General features: G+C 37.8%; 1 protein-coding gene across 1 annotated transcript; it reads left to right on the forward strand.

Annotated features, from left to right (window-relative positions):
- The first annotated feature begins 1,538 nt into the window (after positions 1-1,538).
- On the forward strand, positions 1,539-21,484 carry Argfx (arginine-fifty homeobox). The gene is made up of 4 exons (XM_087207726.1): positions 1,539-1,566; positions 2,958-3,080; positions 19,442-19,590; positions 20,915-21,484. The coding sequence occupies exons 1-4, from the start codon at positions 1,539-1,541 to the stop codon at positions 21,482-21,484; spliced, it is 870 nt and encodes a 289-aa protein (XP_087063852.1).
- The last annotated feature ends 2,253 nt before the right edge of the window (positions 21,485-23,737 follow it).

Here is a 23,737-nt window from a genome sequence, read left to right on the forward strand (position 1 = left end):
AAGCTAGTAAATATTTATAACCACAGGCCATCAAGTAAGAGAACCACTTAAGATTCTACATCAAAAAAGAATAAAACAGTGCTTAAAAGGGAAATGGAAGATGAAAGAAGCAATGATGATCAAAGAACTCCACAAACATATGATTAAATCTAAATAAATATTTTTGACTAAAATAATGACTACTTTTAGGGTCACAAAAGAATATTTGATCTAAAATAGCAAAAATAGCATAAAAGACTAAATTTTTTTTGTTGTTGTTGTTATCAGGCATCAAACTCAGGTCCTTGTGCTTGCAAGTCAGGCGGCGGAACCACTAAATTAAATCCCCAGCTAAAAGACTAAATTTTAACATGCATTTGTCATTGCAAATCCAAAGGGCAATTTATAATTTGAGAGAAATATAAAGACTGATTGATTTTTTTGTGTGTGCCGGGGATCAAATTTGGGACTTGGCACTTGCGAGGCAGGCGGCGGAACCACTGAGCTAAATCCCTGGCCCAAGACTGATTGATTTTTAATTTTAAAAATCAAGAGTGTATTTTCAAAAACAATGCAACTTTAAATTTTGCTTTTAACTTATTGTTGTGAGTGAGAGAATGAAATGCAACTATTCTAATAGAAGCCTGGAAAAGTTCAAATACACGCACGAATGTGGAACAAAATAAGGAAGTAGGACTAAATCCAAAGATATCACTAATCATTATCCAACCAAAGCACTAATGGATTAGATCCATGTTAAAATTCTCAGATTAGAGTGCTAACCCTAGAACTTCTTTTTTTCTTTTTGCAGCACTGGGAATTGAATCAGGGCCTTTGTGCTGAACTACACCCCCAGCCCATGGTTTTTATACTTTTTATATATTTTTTTCAAATTGTTAAGGAGTTTACTTTCTAATAGGAAGAGAGATAGATATAAACAGTAAATAGTTTGGACAGTGATGATGGCTTTGAAGGAAAACAATCCAAAAAGCAAACCAAAACAAGATTGTGGGCTATGGGGTACCTAGAATATGGTCAAGAAAGTACTCTCTGAGCTGGAATACTTTTTAAATTGATACAGGATCTCTCTATTTTGTCCAGGCTGGGTTTAATCTGTGACTCTCTTGCCTGAGCCTCCCAGAGTGCTGGGATTATGGGTGTGTATCACCACTCCAGGCCTAATCCTCGAATTTTAAAAACCTAATATTTTAAACAATGCAAATGTAAGAGTGATGAAGTAGTAGCATCAAAACATCACAGGAACCAGTTTGAAGGTTTGGTTTAAGGTAGGTAGCTCGAGTATAAAATGAAAACTCTAATTGCAGCCACAGCTGTACTAGACCAAGCATACTTTTATCGAGTAAGTGAATTAATTAATGAGTTGAATGGATGAATGAATGAATCAGTGAATCAATGGTGGGACTTTAGGGTTTATCTGGGTGTTGTTTGTTGGGCGGTTTGATCATATCAGACTTACCTTTAAATACCCAGTCTCTCACCATGAAGACACACTTGGAAGACTGCATTGCTTGAGAGAGACTCACCAAGTTGGACTGAAAATGGGCACTGCAAGGAAATTCACTACAGGTAAGCAGGGGAGGAGGCAGAGGAGGTAGGGAGGGGGCAGAAAGTGGGACTTCAGTGGTCAAAAAGAATCCAACAACCAAAGGAGCAAGATTAACAGATGCTACTCTCAGCTCTATTCACACTGAAGGGAGATAAGAGAGGGTGGGATGATGAATTGAGGACCCAAGGAAGAACAAAAGGCCTGACTTCATCTGGAAATCGAAGTGTGTGTTGCCTGGGCAGCTGCTCAGCCAGGCTCCCACACCTTCCCAGTTGGCCCCAGGTTGCCTGAGCCCCATCAGGGTGAGAATTCTGTGTGTTTGTTCACTGCAGAACATCAGACCTGGATCACTGCCCACTTGTAAAAGGTGGGCAGTAACTATATATATATGCTCCTGCTGGCAGTTCTGCCCTGTGCTTACCATAGTGAGAGTGTTTAGACTGTAAATAGGAGTCAGTAGGTCAGACCTGATAAATTCCCTATGCTACCCAAACTTTAAGAGCTTATGTCTCATCTGTTTGTCAAGAATCAAACTGTGTATGTGAAGCATCTGGGTATTTGACACATCAATTACATACTGTACAATATTCTACTGTTGCTATTTTAACTGCATTCTGTTATTACTACATTTTCTCCAAGGATAGAATTCAAGTACTGGTGCTTAGGTAAGTTTACTTTTTTTGTTTTGTTTTTTGTTTTTGAGACAAAGTCTCACTATGTAGTTCAATCTGGCCTTGAATTCACTATAAAGCACAAGGCTGGCCTCAAACTCCCAAGTGCTGAGATTACAGGCATGTGCCACCATGCTCAGGCCTTAAATTTACTTTCAATCAAGTGCCAGGCCCTGGTGTATCCCCTGCTTTTCACACTTAGGGTCTCAAAGTCTCTTCACATTTTTTCATTCTTGAAGTTCTAATTTTCTCGCTTATATCATTTCCTCTTTAGCCTGAAGAACTTTGAACATTCTCTAGAACAAAGGTACCAGCCACAGATTCTTCCAGCTCCAAACAGTGTCTTCATTTTACCTCAATTCTTGAAAGATATTTTCCTTGGATATAGAATTCCAAGTTGACAATTCCTCAGTGCTTCAAAGATTTCATTCAGCCTGTCATAATGGCACATGCCTGTTAATCCCAGAACTCTCAGAGGCTGGCACAGGAGGACAGCCTGGGAAACTTAGTGAGACCCTGTCTCAAAGTGGGGCTGATGGTGTAGCTCAGTGGTAGATCACTTGCCCAGTGTGAGGCCCTGGTTCAGGAAATCCCAGCACTGGAGAAAAGTCATTTGCCAGACAAAGGGGAAGGGTTGAAGCAACCCTCCCTTGCCTGAGGTCATATAGCAAACCCTGGCAATTGGAAACCTTGTTTTCCAGAGAATAAATGACCTTATTAACACTTGCTTTCTCTTTTAGGCCTTTCATCCCAGATTTCAAAAACCCTGAACAGAATGACCCCAGAAAATCCTCAGCTAGACTGTTTCCTCAACCAGAATTATGTTGGCAAGAATTTGATAGCACAGGTCCCAAGTGGTCCCAGTGAGTAAACCTCTCCTTTCTCCTGCCTTCCTCCTCTCCTCTTCCCCTGGGGCTCTGTATTTGCATTTTGTACTTGCTTTAAAGCTGCTATTGTTGGTTGAATAATATTTTTAAAAATCTATTCAAAATCTTCCCATCATTAAAGCAAAGCTTTAAATTTGAAATCAGATGGGCCTTTTCCCCATGACTAATTCAAATTAGGGTGGATAAGGCTGAGAACACAAGACATAGAGCAAGGGAGAGTATTTCTCTGGAGAGAAGGTCTGAAGTATAGGGAGACAGAAATAGAGAAGCTCTCTTTCCAAGGTAAGAATATTGTAGGTCAATATTATGTGAAAACGGCAAAAAGGGCCGGGGATTTAGCTCAGTGGTTCCGGTGACTGCCTCACAAGAGCAAGGTCTCAAGTTCTCTCCCCAGTACCAAAAAAAAAAAAAAAAAGAAAATGGCAAAAAAGAAGGTCTTTAGATAGAGAAGTAGAGTATAAATGTGTACAATGTGTACAGGATTTATATAAATTAGATCGTACCATATTACTCTGAAATGTGTATTTGTTATTTAATAACACACCCTGGAGATTTACCTGTGTGCAAAGCACATACTGTTTATCTTTTAAAAAATATATGACCATACAAAAGTTGCTTCTATATACTAACAATAAAAAGACTGAAAAAGAAATTAAGAAATCAATTCCAGGGGCCAGGGATTTAGTTCAGTGGTTCCACCGCCTGACCCTGCAAGCTCTAGGACCTGAGTTCTATCCCTGGTACCAAAAAAAGAAAAAAAAAAAAACCAATTCCATTTAAAATAGTATCAAAGATAGTAAAAATTAAGGGATAATTTTAATGAACAACATGAAGAATTGGTACACTGAAAACTATGAAATACTGCTGAAAGAAAATTAAAAAGACACAGATAAAGACACCAGGTATGTGCAGATGGAAGATTCAGTGCTACTGAAATGCCAGTAACATCCAAATGGGGCCAGGGATTTAGCTCAGTGGTTTTCGCTGCCTGCTGTGCAAGCTCAAGGACCCGAGTTGATCCCCAGTACCAAACAAACAAACAAACAAAAACATCCAAATGATCTACAAGTTTAATACAATCCCTAAATGGGCGTGGTGGTGCTCACTTGTAATCCCAGTAGGAGGCTAAAGCAGGAGGATCAAAAATTCAAGCTCAGCCTGGACAATTTAGCAATTATTGAGACATTGTCTCAAAATAAAAAATAAAGAGAGCCTGGGTTCAATTCCCCAGTACTGGAGGGAAAAAAGTGTGATCCTTATAAAAATCTCAATGATGCTTTTTTCAGATTAAAGAAGAAGAAGAAAAAAAGGACAGTTGTGATGGTGGCTCACACCTGTAATCCCAGGAGGCAGAGGAGGATCCTGAGTTGGAGCCCCGTCTGGGCTATGTAACAAGTTTATGGAATCTTAAGGGATCCCAAATCCAAACCAGCTGAGGATTTAGCTTGGTGGTGCAGTGCCTGCCTCGAAAGTGCAAGGTCCTGAGTTCAATCCTTGGTACACACACACATAAAAAAAATTGAGCTCAAATAGCCAAACCATCTTGGAAAAAAATGAACAGATTTAGAGGTCTCAAACTTTCTAATTTCAAATTTTATTACAAATTGCATTAAGTTTATTGGTGCATTTTATGTATACAATATGATGACATTCATCATTGAGAATTTGAAACTTTACATGATGTATCTTGATTCTACAGTAATCAAACACTATGGTATTGGCATAAAAAGAGAGAAGACATATTAGACAAGTGGAGAAATACACTATTGTAGATATGGTCACATGATGTTAAACTAGAGCGCCAACACCACCCAAAGGTAAAGTGATCTCTTCAAAAAAAGGTAAGGTGTTAGATGCACATGCCAAAGAACAAATTTGGATCCTTACCTTTTTTTCTTTCTTTTTTTTTTTTTTTTTTTGAGACAGGTCTTGATCTGTAGTTCAGGCTCTCCTTGAGCTCACTATGTAGCCCAGGCTGGCCTCAAATTCAATGTGATCCTCCTGCCTCAGCCTCCTGAGTGCTGGGATTTTAGGTGTGCGCCACCATGCCTGGCTTGGATCTTTACTTTATATTGTACAAAAATTAACTCAGAATGGATCAAAGACCTCAATGTAAGAGTGAAATTAAGACTCTTATTGGAAAATGAGGGAGAGAGCTTAATGGCATGGGACTTGGCAATGATCTTGAATTTCTTGACTCTGGCCCCTAAAACACAGACAAAAAAGGAAAAATTGAAAAATTGGACTACTTTAAAATTCAAAATCTCTGTATCAAAGGACAAAATCAACAGAATGAAAATGCAACTTAGGGTAATGGGAGAGAATACTTGCAAATCATATCTGATAAGGGGTTAATATCCTCAATGTGTAAAGAACTACAAACTCAACAGAAAATCCAATTTAAAAATGGCCAAAGGATTTGAATAAATATTTCTCCAAAGAAGAGGTAAGAATGGACAACACATGAAAAGATGCTCAGCCTCATTAATCATTATGGAAATGTAAATCAAAACCACAATGGGACACTGCTTTACACCCAGGAAGGTGGCAACTATCAAAGAAATGCAAAATAACAAGCACTGGGGAAAATGTAGAGAGACTGAAACTTGTGGAAATGTAAAATGGTGTGGCCACTGAGAAACAGTATGGTGGTGCCTCAAAAATTAGAAATAGAGCAGGGCAGGGTGGTGCATGCCTGTAATCCCAGCACTCAGGAGGCTGAGACAGGAGGATCCCTGCAAGTTTGAGCCAGGCAGAGCTATGTAGTTCAAGACTACCCTGAACTACATAGGGAGACCTTGACTCAAAAAAAAAAAAAAAGAAAAGAAAAAGAAATAGAATTACTGTGATTCTAAAATTTCATTTCTGAGCATGGACCCAAAAGAATTAGAGGAGCCATCTCAAAGAGCTTTGTACAACCATAAAGCATTATTCACAATAACCAAAGGTGGAAGCAATCTAAATCTACGTCAACAGATGAATGGATAAACAAAATGTTTTGTGTTTTGTATACATATAAGGGAGATTGATTTAATCCTAAAAAGATAGGAGATTCTGACACTTGGTACAGCATAAACAAACCATGAAAACATTATGCCAAGTAAAATAAACCAACCACAAAAGGACAAATTTATATGATTCCACTTATAAGGTATCTATAGTAGTCAAATTCATAGAGCCACAAAGAAAAACATTGGCTGGCAAGGGCTGAGAGGAGAGGGGAATACAGAATTGTTTTGGTTTTTTTAAATTTTTAAAAATTAGTACATGTTTAGCTACATGTGGTGGCACATGCCTATATTCCCAGCACTCTGGAGGCTGAGGCAGGAGGATCACTGAGAGTTTGAGGCCAGTTTAGGGGACTACATAGTGACTTCAAGGCCAGCTTGAACTACATAGAGAGACCCTGTCTCAAAAATTTAAAAAATAGCACATTTTTTCTTTTCTCTCTTTCTCTTTCTCTTTCTCCCCCCCCCCCCCTTTTTGGTACCAGGGATTGAACTCAGGACCTTGTTCTTGTAAGGCAGGCGCAGTGTCACAGAGCTAAATCCCCGGCTCTTTTCTTTCTTTTTTTTGAGACAGAGTCTTGCTATGTAGTTCAGGCTGAACTTAAACCCACTATGTAGCCCAAGCTGGCCTTGAACTAGCAGCCTCCTGAGTGCTGGGATTACAGGTGTGCCCACCACGCCTAGCTGTACATGTTTATAGTACATAATACATAAGCATCACATTTATCATGGGGAGTTGGTGCACTATAGTACAGTACATAACACAACCATAACCTCCTACCCCTTCCTGTTTTTCGTGTTTTTTTTGTACTGTGGATTGAACTCAGGACCTTGAGCTTTGGAGGCAGGCAACAGAACCACTGAGCTAAATCCCCGGCTCCATTTTGCTTTTTTGAGACAGGGTCTCGCTATGTATTCCAGTCTGGCCTTGAACATTATGCAGTGCAAGCTGGACTCAAACCCTGCAGTGATCCTCCTGTCTCCCAAGAGCTGGGATCACACACTGGGCTACAGTTGTTTAATGAATAAAGGGAGTTTCAGTTTTGCAAGATGACATGTTCTGGAAATTAGTTGCACAATCAGTGAGTATATACTTAACACTACTGAACTGTATGCTGAAAATTGGTTAAGATGATAAGTTTTATGTATATTTTACCATGTTTTAATTATTCCAAGTCATGAATGCATGAAAGATTATTTCTCCAATCTCCTAATAATGAACATTTTAAATTCCTGAAAGTTAATATTCTGGGTTAACTGGTATGAAGATATTGAAGATATGGTAATGGTTTAAAGATATTAATTTCTCTCAAAACTTGCACCAGTTTATAGTCCCACTAATAGTAAGTAATGTTAAGTATTCCTCTATATTCAGTAATCATTGATTTATAACTAAACTTTTGCCGGTCTTGGTAGAAAAATTAACTTGTTATTATATTAATTTACATATTTTAGCTTATTAAATTTTATTTTTACTCATATTCTCTTGTTTTACCCATGATGCAATTAGTTTTTCTGTACAAATTCCTTTTTAAAAATGGTGTGAATATTTTGTCTTCATATATGTTGAGGCTGTTCCCTTACTCTACTGCAATTTATCTAAGAGTTCTTTTATTATTTCAATATAAACTTAATTTTTTTCTGAGACTTTATTTTATTTTTATTAGTACATGTTTGCAGTACATAATGATTACATTCATCCTAGGGAGTTGGTATGTGTAGCTAACACATCTTAGTTCTTTTTTTATACCCTTCCCCTCCTTTCACTCCCCCCAAGGTAAACCTTAAAGATTAACTATTGAACCCTTATATAATTGCTTTTGAATGTTCTGAGTTATGGTGCAATTTAATTTCTTGCATTTTAATAGCCACATGTTTTGTTCCTACTGAATGGAAATGTCATCTTTCCATCTCTGCTAGAGTTTTTACCTTCTATTCTCTATTCTAGTCTAATGCTAAATTATCTCTTTGGGTGCCGTACATCATCTATTTAGGGTATGTTTGTTAGATGGCATTCTAGACTTCCATTATTCAGCTTCCATTTATTTATTTGGTTTTTTGTTTGTTTTTCTGTTTTTCGGGTTTTGTGGTTTTTTAGTTTTTTTGTTTTTGTGAGACAGAGTCTCACCATATATTTCAGGCAGGCCTTCAACTCACTATGGCCCAGGGTGGCCTCCGACTCTTGGCAATCCTTCTGCCTCCACCTCCTGAGTGCTGGGATTACAGGTCTGCACCACCAAAACTGACTTCAGCCTTCCTTTTTTAAAAGTTGTTCTGGGGGCTGGGGATTTAGCTCAGTGCTAAATCCTAGCCTAAACTGCCTAGCAAGTGCAAGGTCCTGAGTTTGATCTCCAGTACCAAAAACAATAAGTTGTCTTGGGGTTTGCTCTGTAAAAGGACAGATACATTCTTTTTATTTTCTTTAGCACAAGTTTTAAGCATGTGTTTGTGTGATATCTGGTGCTCTCCAAGCATGCTGGTTCCTGCTTGTCCTTTTATTTATTATAGAACTTGGGGTCATGTGTACAGTGGGTTTTGTTTTTGTTTTTGATTTTTTTTGCAGTACTATTACTGAAGCCAGGGCTTTGCACATGTAGTAGGTGTTAAATAGAAATTTACTGAAAGATATGAAAAATCCTTTTCAGAAGCATTTAGGGGTTGGCAGAAGAACTCATGACATAACAAGGGTTGTTATTTGCTACACCTTACATTGTACATAGCTAAGAATTTTGCAGAAAATCCCTAGCAGGATGTTAATATGGAAACACAGGGGCTGGAACATGCCAAGAACTAAATGAACAGAATAAATTACAGAAAATAGAGTGTATGAGATCTGATAAAAAAATACAGTGAATATTTTTAAAAATTTATTATAGTAAAGGACATATTAACATTAATCCCCCTTAAAACCCTCCCCTGGTTTCAATCACACTCATCCCATCATTGTAGCCATTTTCTGAAGCAGTTCTGGAAGTCTTTTGTGCATGTTTTTAGCTGTGCTGTTGTGGCTGCCTTGGTGTCCTGAATTGATTCAAAATGTTTACCTCTTGTGGTCATTTTGACTATGGGCAAGGGTCAGTCAGATCCAGTGAATAGAGTGGATGAGAACATACCACAATGTCTTTACCAGCCTGGCTTTCCTTTGGATGTCACTGGACAGCAGCATTCACAGTGTTTTTGATCATACCCTGTAAAGACACTCGTGAAGGAAGACTCCAGAACTGCTTCAGAAAGTGGCAAGAACAATGGGATAAGTGTGTTCAAGGGGATAGTGAATATTTTGACAGGGATTAATGGCAATATGTCTTTTACTATAAAATTTTTTAAAACTTTAAACATTCACCATACATTTCAATCACACCACATATGATTAAGATTGAGTGTATATATCAGTTAGCTACTGCTATTTAATATAACTTCAGTGGTTTAAAATAATAAGCATCTGTTTTGTTCATGAATCTACAAACCAGCTGAGCAGTTCTGGTCTTGGCTAGGCTGTCTTGCATATTTGAGGGTTGGCTGGCTGTAAACTCTTAAAATAGCTTCAGCTGGGGAATGTGAGTCCTTCTCTATATGGCCTCTAGTGCTCTGACAGGCTAATCCAGGCTTGCTGAGAGAAAGAGACAGAAACAGAGGGAGAAGGAAGGGGAGGGGTGGAAAGACTGCATAGCTTCTCACTTCAGACTATCACTCTCCGGTTTAAGAAGGTGTGACTGCAAATAAAGGACAAGGAGAGGAAAAATGGAAAAGCACAGGAAAAAATAAATTCTTATAGTACATAATCCCCCACCCCCACCCCGGGAACAGGGATCAATCTCAGGACCTTGAGCTTGCAAGGCAGGTGCAGCGTCATAATACATAATTTATAACTGAATAAGATAGTGCTGGTCTTTTAAATTTTATAAATATAAAAACTGAGTTTCTATGTGAACATATATTTATGTTTTGCCAAACTTTCTAATAGAAATGTGTTCCCTGAGATGGTAGTCGGATGGTCCTGAAGTGTTCTCTATTTCCAAATTCAAATTTACATCCTCTCCTTTTTTCATCTTTTGTAATAAAGTCACACTCGACGGTACTGTATCATTTATTTATTTAGTTATTGTGGTACTAGGGATTGAACCAAGGCCTTCACACTGAGCTACATCCTCAGCCTCCTCACCACTTTTTTATTTTGAGACAGGGTCTCACTAAGTCACTACATTGCCCAGGTTGGGCAACTGTGATCCTCTTGCCTCAGCTTCTTAGAGTACAGGGATTACAGGCATGCCCTTGCCACATCCAGCTTTTACTTCATAAACAAAATTGCAGCAAGCTGTATGGTATTTAATTAGATAATAATGCATCTTGAAATATATCCTAAATAAAATAAAATTTTAAGGCTGTGTGTGGTGGTTCATGCCTATAATCTCAAGCAAAATAATGATAAAGATAATAATGAAAAATAATTAAATTTAAAAAGGAATTTTTCAAATATTCTTAGATAATGTGTCTTGCCAATTATGGGAAACAGCTTTTCAAACTCCCTGAAGATTTTTGTTGAGATGCTGATTAGGATTAAAGTTAATCCTAATGATAGTGAGGGACTTTTTTGTAAAAGCCAATATTGGCCATTTGTTTCAAAAACATAATATGCTTTTCTGTTTATACTAAAGACAGACAGAATAAAGGGTTAAAGTGCCCTTTAGCACTGTTTTGCAGTTTCTCTCATATAGCTCCTGCACATTTCATTTAGATATATTCTTAATTTTTAAGTATCTTATATATTTTGAGGTTACTGCACACTGGCTCTTTTAGAAGGTAATGTTTGTATTACATTTTATATTTTCTTCAAATTGACTATCAGTGGTATCACCTGAACCTTATATTCTTCCAACATGTTGAAGTGTTTTATACAATATCTTTTTCAGAGACAAGCCCTCCCATTTCAATTTTTTTTGCAAATACTATTTATAATTTGTTATGCTATTTGTTTCTTACTCAAATTTTGCTTCATTTGCTACCTGCACCAGTGGGACTCTGTACAGTACCTATTATAACAAGGACTCATAAATGCACCATAAAAAATGGTATGCGGGACAGGTATGTAGCTCAGTGGTGCCATGCCTGCCTAGCAAGTGCAAGATCCTGAGTTCAATTCCCAGTACCACACACAAAAAAAGTCTGCATGTAAATGCATTTTTTCCAGCTGCTCCATCCAACTTCATATTAGGTAAATCAGTAACTTGGCCTCATCTATTAAAAAATAAGATAGAAGAGATGAAGACGAGCTACACAGTAATTCCTCCTGTAGGCTCCAATGTATTGTCTGTCTTTGAGGTAGTTACTAAAATAGGTTTGGTATAAATTTTGTAGTCTACTTTTTATACATTATATGTACATAAACTATAAATTTGTACATTTTAAAAACTATTTTTCCTATATCATATTACATAGAAAAATAATAAGAATTAGTAATGTACTTCTTAATTGTTTTTTTTTACTTTCATCCTTTGTAATGTAGTTTTAAAACTTTATTTTCTAAGAAATAATTTACATAATTTATCAATAATATTTTCCCAACTGGCAGTTGATAGGCAAAGGCAAATAACTATTGGAAGATCAGTAGGGCCATAGCTAGTAATTTAATTATCACAAATGTGATGAGTTCAGCCTATGCTCAGGATAGCCTATCATCTTAAGTAAAAGGACTTTATTTATTAGTAAAAATATACTCAAAAATAGTGAATTAATGAAAGAAAACATATACACATAATGTGACATATTATTCTAGTGTTTATTATTATTATTGTTATTCTGTTTTTTGTTTTGTTTGCGGTACCGGGGATTGAACGCAGACATGTGCACTGAGCTATATTCCTAGCCCTTTTTAAAATTTTGAGACAGTCTCACTAAGTGGCTAAATTGTCCAGGCTGGGCTTGAATTTATGATCCTATTCCCTCAGCCTCCTAGTGTGCTGAGATTACAGGAATGTACCACCACACCCAACCTAATACTGTTTTTCTGATGTTATCATTCTAGCTCTAGATTCATATATTCATGAGATAATTTACAAAGCCTGTTATAATCAGATACATGAGTTTAAATATCACTTAGTTTTTTTTAATAAGAAACCCAAATTATAAATAAAGAGCAAAATAAAAGATACTAGGAAATAGAGAGATAGATCTTTTCTTTTGTTTTTTTTTGAGACAGGATCTTGCTGTGTAGTCCAGGCTGGACTTGAACTCACTATGTAGCCCAGGCTGGCCTTGAACTTGCAGCAATCCTCCTGCCCCAGCCTTCCAAGTCCTGGGATTACAGGGCTGTGCACCAGGCCCAGTTGGGAGATAGATCTTTTGCAGATGGGAAGGGGACCAAGAGATGGGGAGGAGGGAGAGAGAGGGGAGTGGAAAGGATGAAAGAGAATTAAGATGTTGTTATGTACCTGTACCAACTCCACATGAGTGATCATGTACCACAAACATGTACTAATAAAAATAAAATTGGGAAAAAAGTGAAGATGCTCTTCATACTCACTTTCTATGCTTGATGTACCTCAGGTGAAGCAGTTGATCCTCATCAGGTGCCTATAAATGTAGAGTTCAAAGGCAAATTTTCTACTATTAAATATATATGGTTCAGAATAGGGATTAAAACTTTTCTAGAGAGCAACTTGCATATCACAGACGGAGCTTATGGAGTAGAAAATAGGTTTGTGTTTACAGAAGACACAGCACACATACATTTAACTTTCAGAAAGAAATTTGTCCCACATGGAGTGACTTTTCTAGGGTATAATTGGGAGTTGTCCATATATGACCATTACATGGACAGTATGTTTGATAAATACATCAATATAATTAATCTTCCTTATCATGTTGCTCTGAAAAATAACTTGGCTCCTTATTTAGAATTAACTTGTAACTCAAAGTCTATCCTATCTCCAACCTTTTCATTTTTCAAAGCTGACTGAAAATATTTTGAAGCATATAATTTTTTATTTCAGCAGTACCCCCGATAAACAGAATGCCTCCTGTGACTCTCCAGCCACACACTTTAATTAGCCCAGATGATCCCAGGATGTACTGGATGCCACAGGTCCAACACAATCCCAGTGAGTATGGGTCTCCATTTCCCATGTCTTCTTTAATCTGCTTCTCTTCTCCTGGGAGCCCCTTGTTTTTCCTTTCAAAAGAGTAAGGTTCAGTGCAAGCAAATCAATGAGAAGAGACTAAATCCCTTGCCTGTGTGTCTTGTCTGACTGAGATGGGCTTTCCTGGAATAGAATTGGGAGTTTCCCTCATCCTTTGCTGTAGAACGGTTACTTCTCTGGATCTGAGAGTCTAGGTTTGCTTCTCCCTCTAGCCGTGTTTCCCAAACACTTCATGATTTGCCCTCCAAGGTGATGGTGTAATCAATGTTCTCTTCTTCTCTAACCTTTCTTATGGTTTATTTTATTTTTTTAAATTTAATTTTATTGGTACATTCTAGGTATACAATATAACGACATTCATCATTGGAAATTTGCACCTTTACATAATCTCTCTCGGTTCTTATTTTTTCCCCATTCCCCTGTCCTCCCTTCAACTCCTCCATCCCTGCCTATTTACAAAGACTTTGTTTTCATTTTTTCATTTTCTCATATTAATTCCATTCCATTCTTTCCTTTCCCCTACCCCTCCCACTTCCCCTTTGCCCCTTTTCTTCCTATTTCATATTATCTATTATACCTTTCAGTCTTTATTTAGACTATCAGTTTCTCACACTAGAGAAGCTACTCCATATTTACACATCTGTGTCATATTTATTTCACTTAAGTGAAATAATGTGCATTCATTTAGCTATAAATATCTCCAAAGTTTCTCATTTTTTATGGCTGAGTAGTACTCCATTATATTAAAAAAACACATTTTCTTTAACCAGACTCTGATTGATGATGGGCAATTGCACTGCTTCCAAGTTTTAGCTTTTACAAATTGTGCTGCTATGAACATGGGTGCATATATAACACTATGGTTATTCTTTTAATTCTTTGAGGAAACCACCCAGCAAGGGAATAGCTAGACCAAGTGGGACTTCCAGTCCTAGTTCTTTGAGGTATCTCCATGCTGATTTCCACAGTGCTTGCACCAGTCTACACTCCCATCAGCAGTGCAGCAGGTTCCTCTTTCCCCACAGTCCCACTAGCATTTCTTATTGGTTGATTTCATGATAGCAGCCATTCTTTCTGGGGTGAGGTGGAATCTCAGCGTTGTTTTCATTTGCATCTTTCGAATGACCAGTGATGTTGAACATTTTTTCATGTATTTATTTGCTATTTCTACTTCCTTGTCTGAGAAATGTCTGTTCATTTCAGATGCCCATTTTCAGATTGGGTCTTTAAATTTGGGAGGTCTGATCTTTTAAAGTTCTTTATAGATTCGAGATAGTGACCTTTGTCTGCGAAACAGCAGGTGAAGATTTTTTCCCACATTGTGGGTTGTCTCTTCACACTGCTGGTGGTTTCTCTTGCTGTGCAGAAGCTTTTTAATAAGAAGAGATCCCACTTGTTGATTGTTTGTGCTAGTTCACCTGCAACTGAGGTTTTGTTCATAAAATCTTTTCCTACCCCAATGTCCTCAAGAGTTCTACCTAACCCCTGTTCCAGCCGGTTCAGCATTTCTATTTTAATATTTAGATCTTTAATCCATTTCAATTTTAGTTTAGTGCATGGTGAGAGATACAGGTCTAGTTTTAATCTTTGGCAAGTTGAAGCCCAATTTTTCCAGCACCATTTATTAAAGAGGCTATCTTTCCTTCAGTGAGGGTGTTTGGCTCCTTTATCAAAGATGAGGTGGCTGAGTGTGTCTGGAGTTGTTTCAGTATCTTCTAATCTGTTCCACTGGTCCTCCAGTCTGTTTCTTTGCCAGTACCATTATGTTTTTATTACAGTAGCTTTGTAGTATAGTTTCAAGCTGGGAATTGTGATACCCCCTGGCATGTCTCTGTTACCTAGAATTGCTTTTGCTATTCTGGGCCTCTTCTTGTTCCAAATGAATTTTTGGATTGTTTTCTCAAGGTCCATGAAGTATACTGCTGGGATTTCAATTGGGATTGCGTTGAATCTATATGGCAGTTTTGGAAGTATGCACATTTTCACTATGTTGATCCTTCCTTCCCAGGAGCAGGGGATGTCTTTCCATTTTCTGATACTATCTTCAAACTCTCTTTTCAGAGTGCTATAGTTTTCAGAGAAGAGGTCTTTGATTTCTTTTGTTAGATTGATGCCTATGTTTTTCAGTTGCTTGGATGCTATTGTGAAAGGAATTATTTACCCTATTTCTCTCTCAGTGAGTCTGTTTTTCGTATAGAGGAAAGCTATTGATTTTTGTATGGTGACCTTGTATCCAGCTACTCTACTGAATTTGTTTATTAAGTCTAGAAGACTTTTGGTGGAGTTCTTGGGTCTTCTATATAGAGTATCATGTCATCTGCAAATAATGACAATTTGACTTCTTCATTTCCTATCTTTATTCCTTTTATTTCTTTCTCTTGTCTAATTGCCGTGGCTAATGTTTCCAAAACTATATTGAACAAGAGTGGTGATAGTGGACATCCGTCTTGTTCCTGATTTTAGTGTGTTCCTGATTTAGTGTGAACTGATTTCAGTTTTTGACCATTTAGTATGATATTGGCTGGTGGTTTTTCATAGATGGCTTTTATCACTTTGAGGTAGAGACCATCTATTCCAATTTTTTGTAGGGTTTTTATCATAAATGCATGTTGGATTTTGTCAAATGCTTTTTCTGCATCTATGGAGATAATCATATGGTTTTTGTCCTAGTGTATTACATTGATTGATTTGCATATGTTGAACCATCCCTGCATCCCTGGGATGAATCCCACTTGATCAGGGTGTATGATCTTCTTGATGATCTTCTGCATTCTGTTTGCAAGAATCTTCTTGAAGATTTTTGCATCTATGTTCATTAGTGAGATTGGCCTATAGTTCTCTTTTTCAGTTGGGTCTTTCTCTGCTTTGGGGATCAAGGTGATGCTTGCTTCCAGGAATGAATTTGGGAGTATTGCTTCCCTTTCAATTTCACTGAAGAGTTTAAACAGTAGTGGTAGCAGTTCCTCTCTAAATGTCTTGTAGAATTCAGTAGTGAAGCCATCAGGGCCCAGGCTTTTCTTAGTTGATAAGTTTTTAATTACATTTTCAATTTCATTGGTTTATATTGGGTTGTTCAGAATTTTTAGGTCTTCTTCGTTCAACTTTGGTAATTCATATGTATCTAGGAATCTGTCCATTTCTTCTGTGTTGTCCATCTTATTGGCATATAGGTTCTCAAAGTAGGTATTGATGATCCTCTGGATTTCTGCTGGGTCTGTTGTAATTTCACCCTTTTCATTCCTAATTGCATGCATTGGGGCCTTTTCTTTCCTTTTCCTGATAAGGTTGGCTAAGGGTTTGTCAATTTTGTTGATTCTTTCAAAGAACCAACTCTTGGCTTCATTGATTTTTTGTATCATTCTCTTAGTCTCCATTGCATTGATTTCTCCTCTGATCTTTATAATTTCCTCCCTTGTATGAGCTTTGGGTTTGTCCTGCTCTTCCTTCTCTAGAAGCTTGAGGTTCAGCATCAGGTTGTTTAATTGGGCTCGTTCTGTTTTCCTAATATGTGTATTCACTGCTATGAATTTCTCTCCTAAGACTGCTTTCATTGTGTCCCATAGATTCTGATATGTTGTATTGTCATTGTCGTTTAATTGAAGGAACTGTCTGATTTCTTCTTTAATTTCCTCTATGACTTTTGCTACTTTCTTGAGGTTCTTTTGTCCCCCCTCATATGGGCTGTGTCTTCCAGGTCTGTGTTTGGGTTCATTTTTCTTGGCATAATCCAAGGAATCATAAATCATGCCAAAGTCAGCTGTCCTGCCACCACCAAAATGGGTCCTGAATCCAAATACAGAAATGACATCTGTTGTGGTCTTGTAGGTTATGGTGTTTGTGCTGCATTTCTGTGTTAGATACTTTTGCTTTCCTGGGTCAAAGGACATCAATGACAGTTTCCTTTGAAGAAGTGGTTCAGTCAGGAAACTCCTGGTTTAGGTGCTATGTCATTCACAATGAGCACATCCTCAGGCAGCCAGGGAAGAAAATAACTAATTTATTTTTATATTATATCCTAAGTCTAAAGCTCTCATCTTTATGTTTGGTACATAATTAGGTTAGACAATGTATATGTAGTACTGAATTTAATACTAATAAATCCTAAACTTTTTGTTAAATAATCCAATGAGATAGTTTACATTCTTAGGTTCATATTAAAACTTGAAATCCATTGATAATTTTACACTTATCTCAATCTAACATATCTTCATCTAGATGCTAAATTTTTACCGTAAATACTTTGATGATAAAAAAATAGTTGATATCATTGGGTTTGTAATATTTACAGTTGAAAAATTACATTCTAAGCATACTAAAAATGTTTTCCAATAACTGGATTGTCACTTTTAAAATTTAAATTAACTATAGTTTACTGAAATTAGAAATGCATTGCTTGAGTGGAATCAGTTGCATTTCATGTAGATAATGGTCATTTGGAGTAGTGGTTACTGACTTAAACAAACAGCTCTAGGTGGTAATTGGGAGGCTAGAGAACTGAAATAATTTCAATTTTGTACTATTTGCATATACTGCTATCTAAATAAATGAATAAATCAATGTCTTGTTTTACAGCAATATACCATAGGTAGTTAGGCTGTGAAAAATCACAAGTACAATCCTGCAGAATGAATATGTGGGCAGCAGTGGGAGGGAGAGCAGTTATCTTACTATATAAGTGAAGTCCTCATGGCTTAGAACAAAATTACCAAAGATAGCATTCCAAAACCACATTCCAAAGGTACTATACTACTAACAACTTATTTTAAAGTAAAGATTTTGTGCCGGGTAAAGCTATGTCATATAATTAAATAGGACCAGCGTGCTGATGAGGATAATAAGTACCTGAGGTAAAGCAAATGGAGTTTTACTAAAATAATTATATTAAATGTAAAAAGAAAAATCAGTATTTCTGAATTCTTATTTATTTGATTTTATTTTTATTTATTTATTTTATTTTATTTTATTTTCTTGGGGCCGGGGATTGAGCTCAGGTCATTGCGTTTGCGCAGCAGGCAGCGAAACCACTGAGCTAAATCCTCGGCCCTATGTATTTGATTTTAAATACATATAAGTGGACTTCAAACATAATATAAATTTAGGAATATGTACATTTAAATATGAGTAAATATATATTTTATGTAAATTATTTCCATGTATGTTCTTTTTTTTTTTTTTTTTTTGGTACCGGGGATCGAACTCGGGACCTTGCGCTTGCGAGGCAGGCGCCGGAACCACTGAGCTAAATCCCCGGCCCTCCATGTATGTTCTTAAGTGGCATAGCCTATATTTTCTTTCTTGTACTGTTTATTCTTACTGGTTGTAGTTGTAAGGCTAAGTGAAGATTTTTCCTTTTTTCTTTCTTTTTTTTTTTTTTTTTCTGGTATTGGGGGTCGAATTCAGGACCTTGCACTTGCAAGGCATGTGCAGTGCCACTAAGTTAAATTCCAGGCCCAAGATCTTTTCTTTTGTTAAAATGGATTATATAGGGCCGGGGATTTAGCTCAGTAGTTCCACTGCCTGCCTCCAAAGTGCAAGGTCCTGCGTTCGATCTCTGGTACCAATAAATAAATAAATAATGAAAGGGATTATATAATAGGAAAGCTAGCACAGCATTGCCTTGCATTCTATAATGTTCCTATGTTTGTATGGTTATTCACAGTCTGTATTTCCTTTTTAGCTAATTTTGGTAATGGTGTTTCTTTAGAAATAGTTTTCTTTAGAAACACCATTCATTTTCTTCCCTGTTGCCATTTAAAAAATTCTATATGTTGGACCAGGGATTTATTTAGCTCAGTGGCCCCACAGCCTGCCTTGCAAGTGCAAGGTCCTGAGTTCAATCCCTGGTACCGACGAAAAACACTGTATGTTTCTCAGTCTTCACATATTTAGTTATGTTTCATTTCTTATGCCCATTTTCCCACAAGAGTAAATACAGTCTTAGAAATCCTCAAAGAGATAAACCACATTTGCCAGGGGAGATGGACTGGGTTCCTGAATAAGCGAGAGAAGATGGCAGAGCACTCTTACAGGGAGCTGAGACCTGGGGTCTCTGTCCTCTGAATTCTGAGTGTGGTTGAAAGGGGGCCAGGGAAGACTCACAGCTATGGTTTGGGGGTATGATTGTTGTTTTCTTTTGTTTTATTGAGATAGGGTAACTGGTAGCATGAGTAACCACCCCATCTCTTCCTTATAGCCATTAGGAAGAAACATCAAGGACGCACCTCATTCACTCACAAGCAGCATAAAGAGCTGGAGGCTCTGTTTAGCCAGACTTCATTCCCAGATAAGAACCTCCAGAAAGACCTGGCTGCGAGACTCAACCTACAGGAGAAAACAATAAAGGTCTGATCCTGAGGTGTACAGGGTGCCCCAAACCACATGAAACCATTCAGACTAGAAATTCCTTCCTAACACAGTAATAACAGGGTCTTTATCATGTACCTATTGAACTGGCATTGGACTGGGCATAGCACTCATGTTTATCTTACTGTTATGCAGTTTGAAAGAGGAAAATTGAGGCTCAGAGACAAAGTGAGTGGGTGACAGAGGTAGCAAGTAGTGTAACTAAAATTGAAACTGCAGGAATATTTGGGGGGGGGCGGGGAAGGGGACTGGAGATTGAACCCAGATGTGCTGAGCTACATTCCCAGAACAGTCTGTTTTTGAAGCAAAACATTTATTGGTACATTTTAGATATACGTAATGATATCATTCATCATAGGGAATTTGTACCTGTACATTATATATTGTGCTGCTTCTTTTTTCCCCATTCCCCTCTCCTTTCAACTCCTCTTGCCTTCCTTATTTACAAAAGCTTTGTTTCCATTTTCCCTTCGATTCTCTTTTGTTTCTTGACCTTTCTTCCAGAACATTTTAAAAACTATTATTTTGAAACAAAGTCTAGCTAAATTGCGCAAGCTTGCCTGGAATGTGAGATCCTCCTGCTTCAGCCTCCTGAATAGCTGAGACTATTAATTGTGTGCCATTCAACCCAGCTAGAAGTCTTATTCTTAACCCTTCTCCAGCAAACGTTGCAGTTTGTTCATTCACAACAGTACGAACAGAAAAGTGACTTCCTCCCTGTGACCTCTGGGTCTGCCAGGCCCATAACATTTTTGGTGGAGTAGCCTTCATAATGGAGGCTTCCTGAAATAACCCTCAAGAATCAATTATTTCAAGCTGGGGGCGGTGGCACACCCCTATTATCCCAATACTCTAGAAGGTCGAGACGGAAGGATCACAAATTTAAACCCAATCCAGACAACTTAGTCACTTAGTGAAACCTGTCTCAAAAAGGTTTAGGGGTCCTGGGGATGTAGTTCAGTGTGAAAGCCCTAAGCTCAATCCCCAGTGCTGAAAACCCTAGTTCAAATTCCTCATTTCTCTCTAGATCCCCAAGCCCTTCTCTAGAGTTCATAGATCTTTCCCTGAATCCCCAGCACAACCTATGAGACACAGGCCCTTTTATCCTGTCTTCTCTGGGACTCCAGACCCTATCCTCATTATCTCTCCTGCTGACTCCACTTGTGCCCCATTCCACTGTCTCAGAATCCAGTGCTGTAACTTGAAGAGGACATGAGGGTTGTAATCCAATTGTTTTCTCCCCAAAGAAGCCTCAAATGCCTCTGTGTTGACAGACTACAATGTCTCTCTCCCTCCACTCTAGGTCTGGTTCAGGAACAGGCGGTTCAAACAGAGGAAGCAGCAGAAGCAGCAACAGCAGTCACTACAGCAGTCCAGCCAGATCCTTCCAGCCAAGAAGAATATGCCCTCCTCACTCAGAATGTCCACCAACCCTTACTCTTTTTTTCCTACAGTTTTAAATCTCCATAGCTCCCCTCCATATCAGCCCATGAGCCCTTCTGACTGTTCAGAGGACTTTGTCTTCACAGAGAGCCCTGAGATTGATTTCCAAGTGCAAGATCCTCAGCTGGAGAGGCTGATGGCCTCTGTCCCTGCTCTATTTCCTAACACCTATGACATAATTCAAATCATAGAACTGTACAGTTTTCCTGGTGAGTGTGAGGTTTCTAGCTGTTCCTTCAGCTGTCTGTGTCAGTATCTTTCACATGCAAGGTCCCAGCTAGAAGGGCAGACTGTCTCTCTCAGCACCTTTCATGGTCCAGCTGTAGGTCCACCTCCTGGGCAAACCTGCACACCCAGTATAATGAGCCAAGGCTCTGCTCCCTGCAGTCTCAGAGATAGCCCAGCATTCCAGAGCCTCCCCACTAGGTAGACTTTGCATTTATTTCTCTGACCAAAGTGTTTTAAAATTAATTTTATTGGTATATTTTAGTTACACATGATGATCACATTCATCAGCGGGAATTTGTAGCTGTACATAATGTATCTTGATTCTTTTTTCCCCATCACCTTCCCTCCCTTCAACCCCTCTTCCCCTCCTTATTTACAAAAGCTTTGTTTCCATTTTGGTTTTTTTTCTTGTCTCTTCCTTCCTTTTCCCCTCTCCTCTCTCTTGTTCCCTTTTCTATTTGAACATTATTTTTTTCCTGTTTTCCAGTATCTGTTATACATTTTGGTCCTTATTTCCACTTTCAGTTTCTCACACCAGAGAAACAATGTGATATTTAAACACGTGTGTCCAATTTATTTCACTTAAGAGTATGGACTCTGAGCAAAGTATTAACAAATGTCAGATCATTTGGAAAAGAGATTTTCTTGCCTCTTCTATATGACTTTTCTTTCCTTTGTCTGATTTTTAACCCAACTATGTAGGTTAGTGTTACTTGTTTTATTTTGTTGTTGTTATTGTTGGGTATTATTTTTTGTGTGTGTGTTTTTGTTTTTCTGGCATTGGGGATTGAATTCAGGAACTTGCATTTGCCAGGCAAGCACAGTGCTGCTGAACCTCATCCCTAGCCTAGTGTTACTTTGATTTCAGTACAAATATAAAATAAAATTAGAGGTTTTTTCCAAGTACAATTCAGTATTATATAACCAACCCTGTAGTTCTTCATGGGGAAAGTCCTCCAAGCCGTGAGAAGGTCATTGAGACTCTAAAACTCTCTCTCTCTCTCTTTTTTTTTTTTTTGTTGTTGTTGTTTTGAGACAGAGTCTCGATATGTAGCTCAGACTGGCCTTGAACTCACTATATAGCTTAGGCCTTGAACTCACTGCCATCCTCCTGGCTCAGCCTCCCAAGGGGTGGGACCAAGTGCTGGGATTACAGACATGTGCCACCAGGCCTGGGTTCTAAAACTCTCTCTTCTCAAAATTATTTTAAATTTTTTTTATAGAGATAGACCATGGCTTTAAGAGTAATCTACTTTTGGGGGGGGGGGTCCTGGAGATGGAACCCAGGTACATTACACCACTGAGCTCCTTATGTTTTTATTTTCTAATTACTCAGAGCTTGTAATTATTCTATTATGGTTTAATTATAAAATCTCTCCCCAAAATCTTGTGTTTTTAAAATTTTCTTTTGCTATTATTTTCTAATTTCATTCCACTATATTTGGAAAACATACTTTGCAACATTTCAGTTCTTTTAAACTTCTTATTTTATGACCCCTAATCCCTTTTATTCTATTTTGTGGCACTGGGGATTGAACCTAAAGCCTTCAAACTGAACTACATCCCCAGTCCTTTTTTTATTTTTTATTTTGAGACAGTTTCACTAAGTTGCTAGACTGCCTGGACTGGTCTTGAACTTGCAATCCTCCTACCTCAGCCTCACAGAATGCTGGGAGTACAAGTATATGCCACCACACTTGGATCAAATACCTTTATTTTTATTTTTTACTTTTTGAAACAAAACATTTATTGGTATACTTTAGATATACATGATGACATCGTTCATCATATGCAATTTGTGTCTGTACATGATATATCTTGCTGCTTTTTTTCACACACACACCCCCCTCTGCTTCCCCTCCTTATTTAAAAAATCTTTGAAGTTTTCTCCAAAGGTCTTCATTTTCTTAGTTAATTCCTAGATACATTATTAGAAACAATTATTGAGAGGTTCTTATCTTATTGTATGTCTATTACCAGTGTTGAGGAATTCTATTGATTTTGTAAGTTGATCACGTAATTGGAAAATGTGCTGAAATATTGTTCTACAATTGTGACTATTGATTTTGTCATTTTTCCAGAATTATCAGTCTTTTTTTTTTTTTGGTACCAGGAATCTAACTCGGGTCTTTGCGCTTGCATAGCAGGCAGTGAAACCACTGAGCTAAATCCCCAGCCCATATCAGTCTTTCTTTAATGAAACTGTTTTATCTCTTCCTATGATATTTCCTAAAACTCTCATTAGGCCTGGTCTCTTGTACTGTCTTAAAATGAATGGTGATGGTGATCTCTCCTCAGATTTTGATAGGAAATTGCCTCTAAAGGCCTTAAAACTAAAGATCAGATCAGAAATGATAGATGTTATGACTTGTATCTAGATGTCCCTCCAAAGCCTCATGCACTCATAGGTGGGGCTTTCCAGGGGTGACTGGATTTAGGGTATGTGAATATGGAT

The sequence above is a fragment of the Heterocephalus glaber genome, unplaced genomic scaffold (genome assembly GCF_053883595.1).
Source record: "Heterocephalus glaber isolate CG9 unplaced genomic scaffold, H.glaber_assembly_v1.0 deba00000122, whole genome shotgun sequence".
Taxonomy (NCBI): domain Eukaryota; kingdom Metazoa; phylum Chordata; class Mammalia; order Rodentia; family Bathyergidae; genus Heterocephalus; species Heterocephalus glaber.

Coding starts and splice junctions, on each gene's coding strand:
- Argfx (XM_087207726.1), top strand. CDS start 1,539: ATGGGCACTGCAAGGAAATTCACTACAG. Junction 1,567..2,957: donor TGCAAGGAAATTCACTACAG/GTAAGCAGGGGA, acceptor TTTCTCTTTTAG/GCCTTTCATCCCAGATTTCA. Junction 19,591..20,914: donor TACAGGAGAAAACAATAAAG/GTCTGATCCTGA, acceptor CCTCCACTCTAG/GTCTGGTTCAGGAACAGGCG.